The 19,868-nt window shown below is 42.9% G+C and overlaps 1 protein-coding gene across 1 annotated transcript in view; it reads left to right on the forward strand.

The window, feature by feature from the left end:
- Nucleotides 1-19,868, forward strand: part of LOC126190845 (uncharacterized) — an 88,567-nt gene that overhangs the window by 16,351 nt on the left and 52,348 nt on the right. The window contains exon 2 of the mRNA XM_049931430.1: nucleotides 5,017-5,083. Coding sequence (XP_049787387.1) covers nucleotides 5,017-5,083 — 67 coding nt within the window. The remainder of the gene's footprint in view (nucleotides 1-5,016; nucleotides 5,084-19,868) is intronic.

Consider the following 19,868-nt stretch of genomic DNA (forward strand, 5'->3'; position numbering starts at 1 on the left):
GAGTGTACATCACTGTGGCAGTTTTTCACTGCCTTAGCAGGTCGGGCCATCTCGTTGTGCCTCTTCTGTTTGGTTTGTTCCCGACATTCGAGACAATCCTATTTTCGGACTGCTGTGACTTTTCGTAGATAAGTCGAGCCGTCTGTCTAATTCTATCCTTAATTGTCTGTACTCCTGTGATATTATATGGCTCCCTAGTTGGGAAGTCACGCTGGAGTTTCTTGATCATCCTAAGGATTCTATCCTGGAGTGTTATCTATATAGCTGCTTGGCCGTCGTCCGCTACTGTAGGCCGGCCAATCTCGTTCCTCCGGAAGGGGGTAGCGCGTCGGTGGTTTTGGGGGGAGGCCGCGGCGTGGCCCGGCGTCGAGACCCGGTGGCTCTCCAATCTGTCTGCGGACGCCGCTGCCTTCAGATCGGAGCGTTCCTGACGTATTTTGTCAATTGCGGGATTCGACGCTGCACTGAGATGAAAACCGCTATCCCTGTTTACTAAATTGTTGTGCAGACGTATCTCCACTGCCTCTTTGAAGATCGAGTCCCAGAAACCGGTTTTTCGAATTCGAAGGTGTGTCCCTCGGTAATGCTATGTTCTGCTACTGCGGACTTGTTTGTCTGTCCTAGCCGTACGTTCCTGATATGTTCAGTACAGCGCTGGGAGGTACATTGTTGTGTCTGCCCGATATATTCCATCCCACATTCGCACTCAATACTGTAAACGCCCGGCATCAGCCCCAGCTGGTCTTTGGGTGAGCCAAGTATATCTTTAACTTTTTGCGGTGCGCGAAAGATGGTCGTTATTTCGTGCTTCTTTAATATTCTTGCGATCTTGGCTGTCGGCAGTCCAGCAAACGGCAGAAACGCCGCATGTTTTGCTTCGTCTTCTTCTGTTTTATCCTCACGCCTCTTGTCTGCAGGCAAGGGGCGACTTATTTGTGTCTCGGTGTAACCGTTATTTCGGAAGATTTCCCGCAGATGTGCTAACTCACGCGGCAAACTCTCGCTGTCACAGATCGACCTGGCTGTTTGTACTAAGGTGTATAGTACCCAGTTACGTTGTGTTGGATGGTGGCAGCTCCAAGCTTTGAGATATAAGTCCGTGTGCGTCTTCTTCCTGTAGACTGAGTGTTCCAACGTACCGTCCGGATTTTTCTTGATCAAAATATCCAAGAAGGGAAGGCAGCCATTCTCTTCTACCTCCGTGGTGAATTTGATGCTCTCATGTATGCCATTGAGATGGCGCAGGGACTCCTGTAGTTTTTTCCTTGCCATGGGTCCACACTACAAAAGTGTCGTCAACGTATCTGTAGATCACCTTTGGTTTATGGCGGGAGGTGTTCAGTGCCACATCTTCAGAGCGCTCCATGTACAAATTGGCAATACTTGGGGCCAGGGTGGAACCCATGGCAACACCATCTGTATACTCATAGAATTTCCCACCACATTTGAAGTGCGTTATGGTTAACACCAGTCGAAAGACTCTGAGTGTGTACTCATCGAAGTGATCATCGAGTAGAGCTAAGGAATTACCAGAGGCACCCGGGTGAAATGAGAAGTGACATCAAAGCTGACTAGTAGACCATTCTCGTCCAGGCGAAACCTTAACAAATTCGGTCGAGTTCTTGACATGGTGAGGGCAGTGACCCACGTGTGGTTTTAACAGCTGTGCTAGGTGCTTGGCTACACCATACGTCGGAGAATTTATGGTCTTCAATATAGGACAGTGGGACATTCTCCGTATGGATCTTCGGGAGGCCATACAGTCGCGGTGGAGCCGGTACCGAGGTAATTATGGTGTTTCTGTCAAGTCCTGAGCTGTTCAGAAGACCGATAGTCTTGCGCGTAACAGAAGCAGTCGCGTCTTTCCGCAATTCCATGTATGCTCGATCTTGTAGTAAAGTGTCGATCTTCTGTCAGTAATCTTCTGACTGCAGTAGGACTGTCGCATTCTCTTTGTCTGCTGCTGAGACCACTATACCCTTGTCATGGTGAAGATTCACCAGTGCCTTGCGCTCTTCTGCCGTAATATTGTTCTTCGGCATTCTTGCTTTCTCGAGTACCCTGCTGGTCTCACTCCTCACTTCCTCGGCTGCTCTCGGAGGGAGTCCTCGTATGGCTTGCTCGACGTTGCTGATGATGTCTCGGTTTGATAACATACTTGGAATCGGAAAAAAGTGCGGGCATTTCGACAGCACGGAGATTGGCGTCTCATCCAGTGCTCTCTCTGTCAGGTTGATGACGGTCTTAATATTGCTGGCTTCCTCCTCCTGTTGACCTCCGCCCGGGAGTCGGAGGAACTTCTCGCACTGTTTGTTGGTGGCTTTCTTCTTGTAGAGCTCACTGCTGGCGTACGGGTTGCCGTCCAGCCACTCCCAAGTGTGTGCTGGTAGAGTGGAAGCTAGGTACAGGTGCTGAGTGAGCAAAGACTCGGCGTTCTTGTCGAGTTCCGTTCTGGTAACTGAACCAGCCCGTCGTAATGTGCGTTTTGTCCTCGCCGTGTTGACAGGACGCCGCAAGTTTTCAAACTGCGGCATCACTTGTTGGGTCCATGACACGCCGAGTTGCTGCACTAGGCCCGGAAAAAGGAAGTTCGACACGATATTAGAAGATATTCCATGACTTTTGTCACCTTAGTGTACTCCTGAGCCGGCCGGAGTGGCCGTGCGGTTCTGGGCGCTACAGTCTGGAGCCGCGTGACCGCTAAGGTCGCAGGTTCGAATCCTGCCTCGGGCATGGGTGTGTGTGATGTCCTTAGGTTAGTTAGGTTTAAGTAGTTCTAAGTTCTAGGGGACTGATGACCACAGCAGTTAAGTCCCATAGTGCTCAGAGCCATTTGAACCATTTTTTGTACTCCTGAGTGTTTTATAAATTGCTATATCGGAAGAATGCTGAAGATTAGATGGATAGATCACAAAACTAATGAGGAAGTATTGAATACAATTGGGGAGAAGAAGAGTTTGTGGCACAACTTGACAAGAAGGAGGGACCGGTTGGTAGGACATGTTCTGAGGCATCAGGGGATCAGAAATTTAGCATTGGCGGGCAGCGTGGAGGGTAAAAATCGTAGAAGGAGACCAAGAGATGAATACACTAAGCAGATTCAGATGGATGTAGGTTGCAGTAAGTACTGGGAGATGAAGAAGCTTGCACAGGATAGAGTAGCATGGAGAGCTGCATCAAACCAGTCTCAGGACGGAAGACCACAACAACAACATATGGGAAGTGTATATGATGAAGGTCAAGTCTGCTATTTATCTTTATCGAGACGTCCATCATAAACTGACATTAAACGATAACTGTCATTCCATTCGGAACGAAGATATCCCTCAGCAATATCAGTATGGGGTGTGATTCCCACGGGAACGAACACATTCCTGTACTGGTTGTCGCATGGATGCAACCAGCGTACGAATATCATCTTTAGGGATGTTTTACCATGTGCTGTGTGATTCATGGAGACTGCAGGATGGTAGCTGCTTTCAAAATACGTCCCTTGCTATTCATACCAGTCACGCTCTGTGAGTGACATAGAAGGTGACTGGGAAGACCAGTCGAGGATCCGTACATCCTGACGGCGTTTGTCATGCGAAATTTAGTGTGAGGTCTTGCACTACACTGTTAGAAAATGTCATTTGGTGCGATGATCATGCTGGATTTACCATTCTTGCCATACAGGTATACTGTCGAGTACTCAAACCCCTCAAACATTTGCCTAATGAGCCCTATTGTCACACTGAACTGTTCCCCACACATTGCTTCCACAAGCTGGAGAGGTATGGGTTTCGAGAATCGCTGGTTTCCGTTACCTTGCATCAGATCGTCTACGTACACGTTAGCGTCGATCTGAACGCCAAAAGCTAAAGGGAGATTCATTGCTGAGCACCAGAGAATGCCACTCAATTTCCTAGTTCACTCTCTACACCATGCAAGTCTCTGTTGTCTGTAGTAAGGCCTCAGTGAAAAATGACGCACGGAACTAGAGAGTTCCCCCTAGCTTTCAGCAATCTGTTCCTGACAGCTCGTGGTGGACATCTGCCTATAACCTCTGCCCATTGTTCAACTATTGTAATCCGTCTATTGGTCGGAATCAGTTGTACTGCCGTACGATGTTGTCTTGGTGTAGTTCTCCTGGGAGGAGCCATGTCTAGTGTCCTTGCTACACTGTTGTCCCGCGTCCGTCTCGTTATCGCTCGTTCTACAGCCATTACACAACAGCCAGCAGTCTGTGTGCTCTGTCTACATGAGGCTCCCATGGCCGGCCAATGATTCTCGCCGTTCGAAAGATGATGACAAGCAGCACTTGCACGTCTTCCATGCATCCTGCGCTGCGATCTCCGCCTAAAATGTCTGTGTGCCAGCCATCATGTACTCACAACATTCATTATCTATAGGGATGGTTTTTTTCTGTACCGAAAATACTGAAAAGAGCCTCGCATAATAGTGAACTTTTACTTAATATATTCCACGTGGATAGAAATACTGTAGCGTTAGTTTGGTAGCGATCGCGTTCATGGTGTAGCACTTTCCTTTCTCTCTGCTGAACCGCCTTTTCGTGATGATAGAAGGCTTATATACAAACAAAAACAAAAATCGCTACAAAATTACAAAATTATAAATTAAAAATGATGTTCTCATCCCACATATCCATTTATTTCAGCAGCTTTTTCAGCTCTTTGTTAAGTAAACATAATTTCTTGTGATCTTTGTTTCTGCAATCAACGCGCTGCAGGTTATTTTCTCATGCTTGCATAACAAGCTCCTGTGGGTAGTCCCTAGTGTCTTTATAGGCAACGGCAATTTACAAATGGCGTTCAGTAGTTCAACATGATTTTTACGATCTTAAATCGTTATCTTCCCTTACTTCCAGAAACTTCGTATAAAATGATTGTAACTGGTACATCCATCGTAATTGCACCGTAAAATTGGGTCTTCCTTTTGTACTTTTGTCTCTGAAACTCCTACATAGTTTACTTCTTAAATATATGTCCTAATTTAGGGCTTTATTTTGCTTTTCAGTGGAGGGTTCCTACAGCGTCCGTGATGATGAGGGCTGCCAGGAGAGATCGTGCAGCACGTGCAGCAGGTAAGAAAGAAACTGTCCTACGGCAGAGTGCAGTTTAGTCGCCTGGGTTGCTCGACCTTTCTTCCGTTTCCGCAAAGTGTGAACCTTACTAAGCATAAAAATTTAACGGAATGTTCTTATTACGTATTTCCATTAACGTATTACCACCTTCCATCCTTCAGGCGGTAAATGTAAATCGGTTTTCCTAGTTAACACGTGTTTCTTAAATGGAATGTAATCAGCAGCTACTCATCATTGTAGTGCAACTACTTTTATCTCAGACTACTGCTCCTTTTCATCCCGTTTCACAAATGAACCATAGAACAGGTCGTATGCCTTTATAAGTCTGCTTCACTAAACAACATGTTCAGGTATCTACGTCTGTACCCCGCAAGAATACGGTGTGTGATGGAGGGCACTCGCGAAACTAGCGTAATTCCTCCCTTTCCTGTTCTATTCAAGAATGGTTCTGGATCTTTTCCGTCTCCTTTATTAATTCTGCTAAGGACGAGCTCTGTACTCAAAAACTGGTCAAGCGAGCGAACTGTAACCCATTAATTTTTTGTACATCCAAACAGTTTTCTGCAAGTGTTTCTAATTTTGAAATGGTAGGTAAAGTGACACATGATTAATATTTGTAATGGCTATGGTTCCATCAAACACACCCATGAACAATTTTTTTAAAACACTCCTAGAGTCTATTTAACGCTATTACAAACGCCTAAATTAAGATTGAACAATAAAATAGTGCATATTACTAGAACTAAACTGTTCAAAGAAATATGTGGTTTAGAATCCCGGTGACAGAGGATATTCCAGCCTCCATTGTTCTGAGAACATTAGGTTTCGGAACTGCGGCGTTGCGGTCGGTTCATTTCCGTTGTCTAAATCTGTCTGGCTGTTACTGTGCGTAATGATGAAATGAAGAGATCAAGCAACGGTTATGTTCGATCACGAAGAATTCCTCTGTTGAGTGATTCCAGAAAAGCAACTGGAATCACTCAACAGAGGAAAGTCCACTAGACCTGACGGGATACCAATTTGATTCTACACAGAGTACGCGAAAGAACTTGCCCCCCTTCTAACAGCCATGTACCGCAAGTCTCTAGAGGAACGGAAGGTTCCAAATGATTGGAAAAGAGCACAGGTAGTCCCAGTCTTCAAGAAGGGTCGTCGAGCAGATGCGCAAAACTATAGACCTATATCTCTGACGTCGATATGTTGTAGAATTTTAGAACATGTTTTTTGCTCGAGTATCATGTCGTTTTTGGAAACCCAGAATCTACTCTGTAGGAACCAACATGGATTCCGGAAACAGCGATCGTGTGAGACCCAGCTCGCTTTATTTGTTCATGAGACCCAGAAAATATTAGATACAGGCTCCCAGGTAGATGCTATTTTTCTTGACTTCCGGAAGGCGTTCGATACAGTTCCGCACTGTCGCCTGATAAACAAAGTAAGAGCCTACGGAATATCAGACCAGCTGTGTGGCTGGAGTGAAGAGTTTTTAGCAAACAGAACACAGCATGTTGTTATCAACGGAGAGACGTCTACATACGTTAAAGTAACCTCTGGCGTGCCACAGGGGAGTGTTATGGGACCATTGCTTTTCACAATATATATAAATGACCTAGTAGATAGTGTCGGAAGTTCCATGCGGCTTTTTGCGGATGATGCTGTAGTATACAGAGAAGTTGCAGTATTAGAAAATTGTAGCGAAATGCAGGAAGATCTGCAGCGGATAGGCACTTGGTGCAGGGAGTGGCAACTGACCCTTAACATAGACAAATGTAATGTATTGCGAAGACATAGAAAGAAGGATCCTTTATTGTATGATTATATGATAGTGGAACAAACTCTGGTAGCAGTTACTTCTGTAAAATAATCATATAAAATTAATTGTTGGTAAGGCGGGTACCAGGTTGAGATTCATTGGGAGAGTCCTTAGAAAATGTAGTCCATCAACAAAGGAGGTGGCTTACAAAACACTCGTTCGACCTATACTTGAGTATTGCTCATCAGTGTGGGATCCGTACCAGATCGGGTTGACGGAGGAGATAGAGAAGATCCAAAGAAGAGCGGCGCGTTTCGTCACAGGGTTATTTGGTAACTGTGATAGTGTTACGGAGTTATTTAACAAACTCAAGTGGCAGACTCTGCAAGAGAGGCGCTCTGCATCGCGATGTAGCTTGCTCGCCAGGTTTCGAGAGGGTGCGTTTCTGGATGAGGTATCGAATATATTGCTTCACCCTACTTATACCTCCCGAGGAGATCACGAATGTAAAATTAGAGAGATTAGAGCGCGCACGGAGGCTTTCAGACAGTCGTTCTTCCCGCGAACCATACGCGACTGGAACAGGAAAGGGAGGTAATGACAGTGGCAAGTAAAGTGCCCTCCGCCACACACCGTTGGGTGGCTTGCGGAGTATAAATGTAGATGTAGATGTAGATGTAGAAGTGAAGGTGGTTCGCGGTTGCAAGTAGAAGTCTAGTGCCAAATACACTTAGGAGGGTACCAGTTCATTTCTGCTTTCAAAAAATAGCCTGTACAGGCGAACAGCCGCAATGAAGATGCTTCAGAAAAAGTATATGCTCCGATGTCTCTGTAGAAAAACGAAAACCAAGAAAATAAATTACGTCATTACATGCTGTGACCGATTAATCACGCGCCTCAGTTTTTTACCCTGTTTGGGCATTAACTGAGACATCAGCGTCAGCAGTGACCAATATACAGCAGCCTGGCCAGTAGGCACTTATTAATTTCAATCAGTCTGGTCTCGCTCCTCTTCCCAGATCGAAACTCGTAACTCATTGATGGACCCTCAAAATTTGAAATAACACAGTATTTATTCAGTTATAGCCCCTGCCGCGATTTGAATATCCTTCTTCTTCAACAATTAACCGTTCAACGCTCAATGAAAGTCTCATCGGTATTCTTCCATTTAATAAGATCGATTGTAAGACATCAGGAGTCATCGTTTTCCAGGAGTCACCTTAATATCATCGGATCATAGCTTTCTGGTGTCGTTCTTGGCTTCTTTTTTCTCCCAAAGGCTCCAAAAAATGAATTTATTCTTCCATCTATTGAGATCTTGTCTAACTATTTGACAACCCCATTGCTATTTCAGCCAGGCAACTCTTTTGCGAATCTCAACCGCTTTCTGCTTCTGATAACCTCGTAACTAATGGCCGGTACCAGCCTCTCCAGTACGGTTTGTGAACATTATAACACTGTAGCTTACGAACAATCACCTTTCCGAGAGACAGTATTTCGAGACCATACGTTGTCACTGCTAGTACAAAGATACTGCACTCTTTCGTTTTTAGGTTCACTGGAATATTCGTGTTGGTTATGATGAAATAAAGCTTTCTGAATGAGGCCATACTCAAGCCCATTTTTTGTGGGATTTATGACTTGTAATTGGCTTTTCATAAATGAATTTATTTCTCAAAGTTCATCTGTTAGGAGACAAATTCCGTAGTTTCTTATTTTTAACTATTTGCATATTTCTACTCGGAACTTACATTTGTGCATGTTGCTATCCAGACAGCTGCAGAGACCACTTTCAGTTGTTGATTCGCAGTAGTCGTTTATTCAATCAGATCTTCAGTTATGAGAATGATGTCGCCAGAGAATTGGAGGTGTCTGGTTTTCTAGCCATCGACTTTGATCCCTCTGCTATCCCTGTCCAAGCCGGTGACTGTGTCTTCCACGGCTAAAGATAACAACTTTGATGATAGCTTATCGTCCATATGAATGCTTTTGGCTGCTAAGATACCTCTGTCAAAACTGTCGCAATTGTTTGTCCGTAAATATCGACATATGTATATAATTTTTTTAGTCATCAGTCTTCTGACTGATTTGACGCGGCCTGTCACCAGTTTCCCCTCCTGTGCCAACATCTTCATCTGAGAGTAACACTTGCAACCAACGCCCTCATTTATGTGCTGGATGTATTCCAACCTCTGTCTTCCACTGTAGTTTTTACTCTCGCAGCTTCTTCCCTTACCATGGAAGTTATTCCTTGATGTCTTAACGGATGTCCTATCATCCTGCCCTTCTTGCCAGTGTTCCCCACACACACTATGTGATCAAAAGTATCCGGACACCCCCGAAACATACGTTTTTCATATTAGGTGCAATGCGTTGCCACCTACTGCCAGGTACTCCATATCAGCGACCTCAGTAGTCATCAGACATCGTGAGAGAACGGACTGGGGCGCTCTGCGGAACTCACAGACTTCGAACGTGGTCAGGTAATTGGGTGTCACTTGTGTCATACATCTGTACTCGAGATTTCCACTCTCGTAAACATCCCAAGGTCCACTATTACCGATGTGATAGTGAAGTGGGAACGTGAAGAGACACGTACAGCACAAAAGCATACAGACCGACCTCGTCTGTTGACTGACAGAGACGGCCGACAGTTGAAAAGGGTCGTAATGTGTAATAGGCAGACATCTATCGAGACCACCACGTAGGAATTCCAAACTGCATCAGGATCCACTGCAAGTACTATGATAGTTAGGCGGGAGAAGAGAAAACTTGGATTTCATGGTCGAACGGCTGTTCATGAGCCACACATCACGCCGGTAAATGTCAAACGACGCCTCGCTTGATGAAAGGAGCTTAAACGTTGGACGATTGAACTGTGGGAAAATGTTGTGTGGAGTAACGAATCACGGTACACAACGTGGCGGCCGGCCGGTGTGGCCGTGCGGTTCTAGGCGCTTCAGTCTGGAACCGCGTGACCGCTACGGTCGCAGGTTCGAATCCTGCATCGGGCATGGAGGTGCGTGATGTCCTTAGGTTAGTTAGGTTTAAGTAGTTCTAAGTTCTACGGGACTGATGACCTCAGATGTTAAGTCTCATAGTGCTCAGAGCCATTTGAACACAACGTGGCGATCCGATGGCGGGGTGTGGGTATGGCGAATGCCCGGTGAACTTCATCTGCCAGCGTGTGTAGTGCCAACAGTAAAATTCGGAGGCGGTAGTGTTATGGTGTAGTCGTGCTTCTCATGGAGGAGGCTTGCAGGCCTTGTCGTTTTGCGTGGCACTATCACAGCACAGGCCTACATTGATGTTTTAAGCCCACTCTTGCTTCCAACTGTTGAAGAGCAATTCGGGGATGACGACTGCACCTGTTCATAATGCACGGCATGTGGCGGAGTGGTTACACGAGAATAACATCTCTGTAATTGTCTGGCCTGCACAGAGTCCAGACCTGAATCCTATACAACACCTTTGGGATGTTTTGGAACGCCGACATCGTACCAGGCCTCATCGAGCGACATCGATACCTCTCCTCAGTGCAGCACTTCGTGAAGAATGGGCTGTCATTCCCGAAGAAACCTTCCAGTACCTGACTGAAAGTATGCCTGCGAGAGTGGAAGCTGTCATAAAGAATAATAGTGGACCAACTTCTTACTGAATTCCAGCGTTACCGATGGAGGGTTCCACGAACTTGTAAGTCATTTTCAGCCAGGTGTCCGATACTTTTGATCACATTTCCTCTCCAAATCTGCACGGAACCTCCTCACTCGTTATCTTATCCGTCCACCAAACTTTTTACATTTGCTTGTTGCACCACTTCTCAAATGCTTCGATTCTCTCCTGTTCTGGTTTTTCCCACGGCCCATGTTTCACTATCATACAATGTGTAAGTAGGCTGTTTAGATTTTTATATGGGTAATGCCACGTAGCGCTCTATATGAAAATCACTGGCTGTGCTGTGTGCAGTATGTGGCTAGTTTGCATTGTTGTCTGCCATTGTTGTCATGAACTGCTACAGCTGGATGTGAACAGCGCGTAGCGTTGGGCAGTTGGAGGTGAGCCGCCAGCAGTGGTGGATGTGGGGAGAGAGATGGCGGAGTTTTGAAAAATGTCATGAACTGCTGTATATATTATGAATCTTGAGGTAAATACATTGTTTGTTCTCTATTAGAATCTTTCATTTGCTAAGACTATCAGTAGTTAGTGCCTTCCGTAGTTTGTATCTTTTATTTAGCTGGCAGTAGTGGCACTCGCTGTATTGCAGTAGTTCGAGCAACGAAGATTTTTGTGAGGTAAGTGATTTGTAAAAGGTATAGTTTAATGTTTGTCAGGGCCATTCTTTTGCAGGGATTTTTGATAGTCAGATTGCGTTGCGCTAAAAACATTGTGTGTGTCAGGTTAAGCACAGGCTTGTACAATTGTTCTAAGTGGACATTTCATATGTACAATTATTCTAAGGGGACGTTTCATATGTCGACCCTTAGCCTAGGATACCTCACTGGAATCTTCTGATTTTTTCTTGTAGTTTGTGTATTTAGTGCAGCTTTTGTTTATTGCTAGCGCGTAATTGTAGAGAGAATCTCCTTTGTAGTTGCAGTCTTTCATTGTTGTACAGTAAAACAGTTGTGGCATGCATGTAGCTTTGCGCCAAGTATTTCGCTGCTGCAATTAACTAGATATTATTTTCAGTGCTATATTAATGTGTTCTCTTATTTTTGCTCTTCAAATTGTGTTTTTGTGTGTTATCGTGTGAAATATTGTCTCAATAATGGCGTGTGAAAAACGTAACACTCGGCTCCAAAGTAAACTAAGAAACGACAGTGAAGACGAAAGCAATGTGTTAGCGCCACTGTGTAATGAGTTAACTAATGTTCAAAGTAGTAATTTGGTAACTGTGCATAGGGAAATGGAGCGGGCGTCAAACAATGGCGTATCACGGCAATAAGCGTAATAAGTATGATATCTATACGCAAAGCATTTCACTTTGTTTATCATGAGGTAAGTACATTGACTTCTGCAGAACTTAGCTTTCGGAGGACAATGACTACGACACTTCCCAGAGATTATCTTACAGCAAGACGCACATTTAGCGCTACAGGACACGTATTTAAGTGATTAATTTTGTACTTAAAACATTTATTTTTAAAGATTTTTGAATTACAAAGAAAGTTTTTCGCAATACATTTCATTCCATTGCTGTAATCTGTAACACCTGAGGGTATAATTACAATAATCCTCAGGGGGGTACACGCCTACTTTGTGTACCATGTGTTTGGCGAGCACAAGGAGCCCTAGCTAATATGGTATTTGCTTATACAACTTTACACATCGGTACCATATTTCTCTAACACATAAATTACACAGCTATCTGATCATTTAACTGAGAGAGACAAATCTTTTTTACTACGTCAGTGACAGATGTTTACGCAATTGCACAGTTGGGTAACTTCACACTTACGAAATTGTATTTTGTCTGTACTGTGTGAACTGTTCATATTTTTTGGTACCATTGTGATACTATGAAAGCTTTGAATGATGTATTTGGTAAGGGAGTATGATTTTAAAGTACGTTGGAGGCAGATGACACTTTTGACATGAGCAGAGAATTTTGTTAGGTTTTGAAATTATTGGAGGAAGCTACGACGATTTTGAGATTTGACTGAGGTTTTATGATGTTATTTTTACGACGACGATGTGTATTATGCTGTTGAGGTATGTTTATGTCAATAAAATTCTTGACCTGTGAAATATTTTTATATGAGACTGTCACTGTAGCGGAAACTACTGTCGTAAATATTTCCGTAAGAAAGTTAAGTGACCACCTGCACATAATGTGACGTGGGCACCCAGGTGTGTCAGACACCTGGAGAACAAGCCTTTTCAGACGCTCAGGTAGAAAAGAAAGCCATTAGGGTGTGCCAGCGGCACAGGTGGAAGAGAAGGACAAAAGGAGGCCATTAAACTCGCTGTTGACAATTCTTTGTAGAGGGCATCGCTAATGCGACACGCTCGTTACTTGAAAACATATGATTTTTGTAATGCGTTGTGGGCACACAGCTGTGTCAAACACCTGGAGAATAAGCCATTAGGATGTGCCTTTCATCGCTAATGCGACACCCTCGTTACTTAAAAACTTATTTTTACATCTGCACACCTGATTATGACACGTGTCTTTCTACGAGAGTTGAGAGCCATTAACTTATGAAATGAAATGTCACATGACTACTGAATGATATTTTTATGCTTTGGTTTGTGTAATTGCTTATTTCATTTGATATCTGGTTTCCAGCTGTGTTGCAGCATTGCTTTTATAAACTGAGATGCATTTGCTAATGTGAACTCTTTCTGTCAACAGATCTATTAAATAATTATTTTATGATCCACATTCTTTAAAAAAGGAGCACTTGGAAAGGGAAGAACAATAAGAAGGAACTAGTAACAGTAACACATAATTTTCTTTTCAAGTACATGGTAACATTTTTTTTTACAATAAGTTGTTACGGTGCACCACTTTAATTACATAGACATTAAGATGTGAATATGCATTTCCCTTGTCTGCATTGTTGTTTTTACTGTAATATTTTTTCTGCTTGAGCTATGTCATGTTTAGGTATAAGTTGCTGCTGTTTGCCAGGCATAGTGTTACTGAATTGACCTTTGTGTTACTCTTCTAAGCTAGTTTTTCTTGTTTCCTGCACAGTGCCTTATATTAGTTGTAATATTGCACTTGCTTTGCTAATTTATGCTGCTAGCTTTGCCAATTTGCATTTTTTGTCATTTCTGTTTGTGTTGATTTGTTGTGATGCTGCATTGCCTCGTCCCTTGGTATATATATCTGAGCTCAGTAGATTTAAGTTAGCTTAAGAGGGGGTAGACTATATAAGAAACTGACTATGGAGAATAGGTAAAGAATGCAATGCGAAGTGATATGAAAAAGATTGGGCCCAAATGAGTATTGTACAATCAGAAATAATATGAATAGAATACAGGAAGGAGGTATAGATAGGACTTTTTGGGAATAATGATGAATGAAGGGAGATCTCCGAGAAGTAAAGAAAGTTTTGAAAATACTGCAGTAAAACAAACCCTGTCCTTTCCTTCTATTATTCCGCTATATGTTTGTGTACCCTTGTGTATTTGTGTTTTTCCTGTCTTTATGTGTTTAGCTGATGAGAGCTATGTTGTAGAATTTTTCTAATACTCTGTTATTTTCTTTGTAATGATGCTTAGACATTATTTATTCTGTTTTGTTTTAATGCTCATGTGTGAAATTGATGTTTCGAAAGTGATTCTGATCTTTTATTTTTGTACTCATGTCATCATTCCTGTAACACTGATGTATATGTTTATTTCTATTCTTTTGTAAAGCCCCTATTACTACAAATGTTATCTGTATTGTTATGTTTTTAATGATGTATTTTGTACCTTTGTAATTGTATTCTTACGTCATAAAATTGTAATTGACACCAGTTCATCATATTATTAACTTGTAAGCATTCATTTCACTGCACACTTTTCTGTTGGTCATACTATATGGACACTATGTGAGAAGTTGGGACTGTTAGTGTTTGCACGTGTGTTACTAATTCAGCAAGGGACTGGATAACAGCATTGCTGGTTCTAAGGACAATTCCAAAAACTTTGTGAGTGCACAAGTGGTGGTTATGGACTTGCTCTATTATCCGCAAGACTCTTCAATGGTGATTGTGCACCTGCACAGTCGCAACAGATGGGTGCTGGCCATCTCTACAAGGACTACAGTGGGTCTGCACCTCTGGTGGCCCACCAATACCACAATCTCTACCAGGACTACAGTGGGTCTACTCTGTGATGACCTACCTACCAATATTCTTCGAAACGTCGACTGACTCTGCTGTGGGTTTGCTCTGTTGTGGCCCATTACCTGTCAGCATGTCAAGAGTCAGCACTGTCTTACCGTTGGAAGGACAATACTACTTCTTCAAGACTGCATGGAAATCCACTACTTCCGTGTGCATTGTATTTTACTGCTCAGACTTTGAGCAAACAAACTGCAGGTTTACTCTTATGATGAATGATCAGGACTGTCTTTATTGACTGTGAAAAAAATTTTAGCTGTTGACCAACATTGTATCAATAAGTGTGTGCATTTGATATCTTTGTTATTGTAATTGTGAAAAATTTTATTAAATCTTTATTGGCCACTGCCCAAAAATATTTTGTAAAATTTTTTGTGGGGAGCATGGGGGCTATGTAAGTAGGCTGTTTAGATTTTTATATGGGTAATGCCACGTAGCGCTCTATATGAAAATCACTGGCTGTGCTGTGTGCAGTATGTGGCTAGTTTGCATTGTTGTCTGCCATTGTTGTCATGAACTGCTACAGCTGGATGTGAACAGCGCGTAGCGTTGGGCAGTTGGAGGTGAGCCGCCAGCAGTGGTGGATGTGGGGAGAGAGATGGCGGAGTTTTGAAAAATGTCATGAACTGCTGTATATATTATGAATCTTGAGGTAAATACATTGTTTGTTCTCTATTAGAATCTTTCATTTGCTAAGACTATCAGTAGTTAGTGCCTTCCGTAGTTTGTATCTTTTATTTAGCTGGCAGTAGTGGCACTCGCTGTATTGCAGTAGTTCGAGCAACGAAGATTTTTGTGAGGTAAGTGATTTGTAAAAGGTATAGTTTAATGTTTGTCAGGGCCATTCTTTTGCAGGGATTTTTGATAGTCAGATTGCGTTGCGCTAAAAACATTGTGTGTGTCAGGTTAAGCACAGGCTTGTACAATTGTTCTAAGTGGACATTTCATATGTACAATTATTCTAAGGGGACGTTTCAAATGCTGTACTCGAATCGTATATTCTCAGAAATTTCTTCCTCGAATTAAGGCCTATGTTTGGTACTAGTTGACTTCTGTCGGCCAGGAATGCCCTTTTTTCTGTAGTGGACTGACAAGACAGCCAGTCCACAGTGACGGGTAACCGAAAGGCACGCGTACACACACGCCGACTGGCGTGAAGTCTGGAACAGGATACGTAATGAATGATAATAAGAAAAGTACGTAGCTTCTATAATACTTAACTTTGCTTCATCCTTGTGGTACATCGCTATTGTTGATACAAGTGAGACTGTCTCCAGATATGGTTAATGGCGCCTTGCTAGGTCGTAGTCATGGACTTAGCTGAAGGCTATTCTAACTGTCTCTCGGCAAATGAGAGAAAGGCTTCGTCAGTGTAGTCGCTAGCAAAGTCGTCGTACAACTGGGCGAGTGCTAGTACGTCGCTCGAGACCTGCCGTGTGGTGGCGCTAGGTCTGCAATTACTGACAGTGGCGACACGCGGGTCCGACATGTGCTAATGGACCGCGGCCGATTTAAAGCTACCACCTAGCAAGTGTGGTGTCTGGCGGTGACACCACATTTTCCAGCGCTAGTCTGCTTTTGATGTCCTCCGTGCTCCGTCCGTCAGTGATTTTGTTGCTGCCTAGGTGGTAGAATTCCTTAACTTCATCTACTTCGTGACCATAATCCTGATGTTAAGTTTATCGCTGTTCTCATTTCTGCTACTTCTCATTACTTCCGTCTTTCTTGGATTTACTCTCAATCCATGTTCTTCACTCATTAGACCGTTCATTCCATCCAGGAGACCAACGTGAATAATCGTTTTGTTGCCACTTCCCCCAATTATTATAGAAATCTGATTATCCCTTCCCACTAGTGTTCCTGTTTTACTCCACCGTTTTGATAAATATAACTTGTTCACAGACTACTTGAAAGCCATCAGAATCCCAATTTAATTTATCAGTTACCGAGGTCTTCATTTTCACACAGCATCAGCCCGGTTCGTAATCGGGTGCATAATTTTGTGATTTAATTTGTCTACAAACGTCTGTTTGTACATTACATTTTCGTTATAGCTCTCTTGTGCATCTTATGACACTGTTCTACTGAGACTGTTGTACATATCGTTAATTGTACTGTGTTTGTCTTATTTTTAACTTTAACTACGTCTGTCTGTATGCTACATTTCTCTATTGTAATATGGGATGTTTGAAATTTTGTTCTTCAGCTACTGTTGTATTGTTTGTATGATGTTTGCTCTTTCATATTTAGTCTTTTAGAGCATATGCCTGTTTGTCGTAATATTGTTGTGTACTGCTATTTGTAATTCTGCTCCAACGTCATTGTTATCACTGCCGCCGCCTGTCCTGTTTTTGTCTATTAGTGCTTTTATTTTGCTTTAAGAGTGTGGCTGTACGCCAACTTCGTAATTTTGTTCTATTCTGCTTTTTTGTAATTAAGTTTTTTGGCACTTTGTAACCGTTGTTAGCTGTGTGGTCCTTGTAACTCAAATCCAAAATAAAAAATAAAAAGATAAAATCTCCCGCTCCCCTTCCCCCCCCCCTCCCCCACCCGGTAGAGGCATTGCATTTAGCATTGGAATTACTGTTGCACACTAAATGTTACCTCCGAGCTTTTAATTTCACCGAAGGTTGTTTCTGCTTTTCTATTACCGAATCAGTCCTTCCGGCAATGATTTCGATTTCTTCACATTTTTTTTTTTCGTGTAGCTGTTTCGGCTTAGCTTCCCTGCATTTCCTGTTTATTTCATTACTCAGCAACATGCATTTCTGTATTCCTGAATTTCGCTGAACATTTTTGTACTTACTTCTTTCATCGATCAAATGAAGTATTTCTTCTGTTACCCGTGGTTTCTTCACAGTTAACTTCTTAGTATCCTTGTTTTTCCATTCCAACTTCTGTGACTGCCCTTTTTATGGGTGTCATTCCTCTTCAATTGAAATGTCCACTTAGCTATTTCTTATCGCACTGTATATAGCCTTAGAGAACTTCAAGCGTATCTCGTCAATCCTTAGTACTTCCATATCCCACTTCTATGCGTATTGATCCTTCCTGACTAATCTCTTAAACTGCAGCTTACTCTTCATCACTATTACATTGTGGTCTGAGTCTATATCTGCTGCTGGATACGCTTTACAATCCAATACCTGATTTTGTAATCTCTTTCTGACCATGATTTAATCTAACTTAAATCTTCCTGTATCTCCCAGCCTTTTCCGAGTATGGGATCCTTCAACAGAATATTCGCTATTACTAGCTGAAATTTATTAAGAACTCAATTAGTCTTTCTCCTCTCTGATACCTAGTACCAAATCCATATTCTCCCATAACCATTTCCTCTACTCCTTCCCATACAACCGCATTCCAGTCCCCCATGACTTTGTTTTCCATCTCTCTTTGCGTACTGAATTACCCGCTCAGTATCCTCATATAATTTTTCTGTCTCTTCGGTATACTTTCTCTATTTCTTCATCTTCAGCTTGCGACGTCGGCATTTGTACCCGAACTATCATTGTCTGTGTCTGTTTAGTACGGATTCTGATGAAAACAACCCTATCTCTGAACTGTTCACAATAACTCCCTCTCTGCCCTACCTTTCCATTCGTAACAAATCCTACCCCCTTCATACTATTTTCTGCTATTGTTGATACTATCTTATACTCATCAGACAAGAAATCCTTGTCTTTTTTCCATTTCACTTCATTAATCCGCGCTGTATCTAGATTGAGCCTTTGCATTTCGCTTTTCATATTTTGTTGCTTCGCTAACGCGTTGAAGCCTCTTGACATTTCACGTCCCGACTCATAGAACGTTATTCTTTCGTTGGTTATTCAATATTTTTCCCTTGCTGATCTCCCCCTTGGCAATCCCCTCCTGCAGATCCTAATGGGGGGACTATTCCGTAATCTTTTGCCAATGGAGAGATCATGATTTTTCAGTTACAGGCCATGTGTCTTGCAGATAGACATTATATATCTTTAATGCAGTGGTATCCGTTGCCTTCTGCAGCCTCATGCCGGTGATGAACGCTGATCTTTTTGCCTTTAGAGGCAGTTTCCCACCCGGAGGACAAGACAGTGCCCTTAACCTCTGTCCACTGCTTCGCCATCTTTCACAAGGCGCTTGGCAGAATGAGGGTGACTTCTTATGCCGAAAGTCTTCGGCCACCAGTGCTAATTTTTAGTAAAAATTTAAATGATGGCGGGGTTAGGACCCGGGACCGAGGACGTTTTGATTAGTAATCAAACACGCTGTCCCCTTTTTTGTCTTAGACGACATTTTTTATCATGGACCTATCTTGTCATGTAGCTAAGTTTAATCTCCAAAAATAAAAGAAACAAAAAGTAAATCTACTTCTACTTGGCACCGCCACTTTATCATAAAACAAAAAGAAAAGAACTACCCCTCTTAGGCGTTGCCCCTAACTATTCCCAAAATTCTCCCATGGGACAGGTTCCATGTGTCCATAATTTGTTTTATTAAATTTTTATTCATTTATTTGTTCTATCTGATTACATGATTACAATTAGTACATGTGTACATATGAAACACCGAAATATTACAATAAAAATGTGATTCAAAGTATAAAGTCAAGTAGCTTTGTATACTGATTGCTCTACTTTAGCGAAAAGAATCTTTCTTCAAGAAATGGTGTAACTGGAGTTTTCTTGTCCACTGCCACTAGCGTTTTCTGTATCCATCAACACCGTCTAAAATATCTACAGCAAATTCATGCTGCGTTCCCGAAATCAACGAATCCCTTTCCTTTGTCACTGCTTGCAGTTGAGGACACGCTGTTTTCGATGAGATGTTGCGCCGTACGTTACACTGTGCCTGGCACTCCCCATCTAGCGGGCGGGTTTACGATAACGCTGCGTAAATAATACACTCCTGGAAATGAAAAAAAGAACACATTGACACCGGTGTGTCAGACCCACCATACTTGCTCCGGACACTGCGAGAGGGCTGTACAAGCAATGATCACACGCACGGCACAGCGGACACACCAGGAACCGCGGTGTTGGCCGTCGAATGGAGCTAGCTGCGCAGCATTTGTGCACCGCCGCCGTCAGTGTCAGCCAGTTTGCCGTGGCATACGGAGCTCCATCGCAGTCTTTAACACTGGTAGCATGCCGCGACAGCGTGGACGTGAACCGTATGTGCAGTTGACGGACTTTGAGCGAGGGCGTATAGT

Source organism: Schistocerca cancellata, chromosome 6, assembly GCF_023864275.1.
Source record: "Schistocerca cancellata isolate TAMUIC-IGC-003103 chromosome 6, iqSchCanc2.1, whole genome shotgun sequence".
NCBI lineage: Eukaryota > Metazoa > Arthropoda > Insecta > Orthoptera > Acrididae > Schistocerca > Schistocerca cancellata.